Source organism: Nanorana parkeri, unplaced genomic scaffold (genome assembly GCF_000935625.1).
Source record: "Nanorana parkeri isolate BGI_ZX_2015 unplaced genomic scaffold, ASM93562v1 scaffold48, whole genome shotgun sequence".
NCBI classification, from domain to species: Eukaryota; Metazoa; Chordata; class Amphibia; order Anura; family Dicroglossidae; genus Nanorana; species Nanorana parkeri.
Window position 1 is genome coordinate 2,503,846 of NW_017306316.1, and position 2,671 is coordinate 2,506,516.

General features: G+C 42.3%; 1 protein-coding gene across 1 annotated transcript in view; it reads left to right on the forward strand.

The window, feature by feature from the left end:
• Positions 1-2,671, forward strand: part of NLK (nemo like kinase) — a 159,367-nt gene that overhangs the window by 150,927 nt on the left and 5,769 nt on the right. The window contains 1 exon segment of the mRNA XM_018573597.1: positions 1,014-1,100. Within this exon segment, the coding sequence (XP_018429099.1) occupies positions 1,014-1,100 (87 nt within the window).

Consider the following 2,671-nt stretch of genomic DNA (forward strand, 5'->3'; position numbering starts at 1 on the left):
CACGTAAAAGTACCCCTTTAACAGGTCAGATGATCTTTATATAGAGCAGGGGTAGGCAACCTCGGCACAAAGAAAACAATGATGTTCTTTGTGTCCTGTTCACTCCACAACAGAGCGGAGCAGAGAGGTGCGCAAAATGCATGTCCATCCCCGCACTGCACCTCCTCCCAGTGCATAGAAATTAATGAAATGTTAATGTCAATGTGACAGTTCAATAAAGTGAAAAAAAAGTGAACATTGCCCATACAGAACGGACACCAGCTCCATGCTAAACCGCTTACTTTAGTGTGGACTGTACAGAAGTTCAGCTTAAAGACAATTATATAATAAAAGGTGAGCACTACAGCTGTCCTAATGAATATTTGGTAAAGTCGTCCCCATATTAAAGAAGTAAGACAAGTTGAGCTTTGCACAGAAATTATTGCGCTCCCCCCATGAAGACCCTGGACGGCAGTTGTCTGGTAGCAGTTGTTGACATAAGCTACTGTATGTCAATGCATAACGATCTTTTCCCATCTCTAATTTTCTTGAACTACAAAGGAGAGGAAGAAGATTGCCACTTACACGATTGTACACAGGCCCTTACATAGGCGAATTTACCATGGAGACGTATTCATTGCACTTACACCAGCTGATCCCGCATGGAATTCCACAAAGTTTTATTTCCCTGTAAACCGTTTTTGGCATTCTTCTTCTAACATGCAGCATTCTGGGATTTATACAAGCATACAGTAAAAGATTTGCAGCAGTATAAATATTACAGAGACTCAGGGTTCCTTTTCAAGGGCAAGTTTGTTTTAAAATATGATAAGATTCTCAGTGTGATACTGTGCCTGCATGACACTAAATTGAGAAGACAGAAGTGCAGCGTTGGCTTACTGCGTGCATCCATCACACAGATTGGTAATTTCAGTCAGCTTGCATAACAGGAAAGATTTGAGGCTATTCAGCACTTTTTGTGCATAACTCAGGCATGTAACATCTCCTGTGTTTTCTTTTTTTTATTTCTACAGCCATCTCTTCCTGTCCTGTACACACTGTCCAGCCAGGCCACTCATGAAGCTGTTCATCTACTTTGCAGGATGTTAGTCTTTGATCCAGTAAGTAAAGTGTTCTTTTATTCTGTCACCTTTATTGTGCCAGATGTGTTGCTTGATTTATTCATCAGAGGAAACGTTTATAATCATTGCTGCATTTGATATGAATGTGCACAGAATCGGCAGTGTGCAGCCTTTAACACTTGACTATTGTATAGAAGCATCTCAAGTGCCACTCATTAAATCCTTCTACAGTTTAAGTAGGTAATGGTTGGGCACCTACCAGCCTGCCGTCTGTCAAGAAGCTGCAAATCCCTCCGTTTTTCTAGCAGACCTTTCTGTGACTGGAGATATGTACCGTACCCAAACATGACTTGTTAGAAGCCACGGATATGGCTGTCAGTTCCTAAAAGAAACACGCACAGTAGTTTCAACCAAATGGAAATGAGAAAATGCAGTACTAGCCTTATCTATGGAAAACAGCAATAGTCATTTGAGTAGAATCTATTTGGGGTTTTTTTTTTTTTTGCCCTTGCCAGCCACTTTAGGCCAGATTGGGTGAGTCTCCTCATATCTTTTCAAAAAGCCTAAGGTGGCTGCCCATGAATATATTAATAAAAGCTAGTATTGATAACCAGTTTGAGCATCACCTGTATTAGGCCATTTCTGCTCTCATTAAAGTGACCTGTCAGCACAGGATCACTTTTGTGTCCAAGGGCATACCTGCTAAAAGAAGAGGGAATGTACTTACCCTTCCGGTGGCCTACTTTGCTGCTTCCTGGCCAATGCAAGTATTCAGACAAATAGCAGTTACCCCAACAACACACAGTGGTCTTCTCACTGACTTGTATGTCCTGTAGTGAGGGGAAGAATGTTGTAGAGAACATCTCGAAATGTTAATTGTGCCAGAGCAGTGCTAAAAATCTACCTTTTGCCTTAAGTCGTGTTATGCGAGTGTGCCAAGACACTCCTGTGCCTGCGGCCTCATAGCTGTGTGAGACACTGCTGCCTCTGACTGCTAGTATCACAAGATTGGAATTCAAATTTGGTGGTGTCATTACTGTTCTGCTTGCTGGAGAGGAATCGGCACTGCATGCATCTCCTTCGTTCTACACCTCTCCAGCTTCTTGAAATTTCTGTCATTTATTGGGAAGGGGGGCAGCTCTGACCTAAGGAAGCAAAGACTTGTCTCTACCAGGATGGCCTCCTCAACACACAGACCAAGCAGAACAAGGCATGATAAGTCAGTAATGTGGGAAGATCAGCTTCATTTTAGATGGGCTGCCAGAAAAATGTTCTGTTGGTGTCAGGGGGCCCACTGAGACCTGTGCATTGCAGTAAAACACATTACAGTTATGCAGGGCATAAGTTCACAACAAAATGAACAATTTGCCCATAGTGACTGATTAGATTTTTGTTTTATTTTCAAAGAGAATAACACAAGAAGCTGGATTGCTACGGGCAGGTTCCTCACAGTTGTGGAGAACATAGTTTCCTCTAGTTTTTACAGATCTTCCTCTGCGCATTAAACCTTGCACAAGCCTAGTGTATATCCCATAGAAAATAATGGAACAGGTGTACCTACAACAAAGAGCCATAAAATGTTTTCTTGTTTTAGAGGGGGGGGGGGGGGT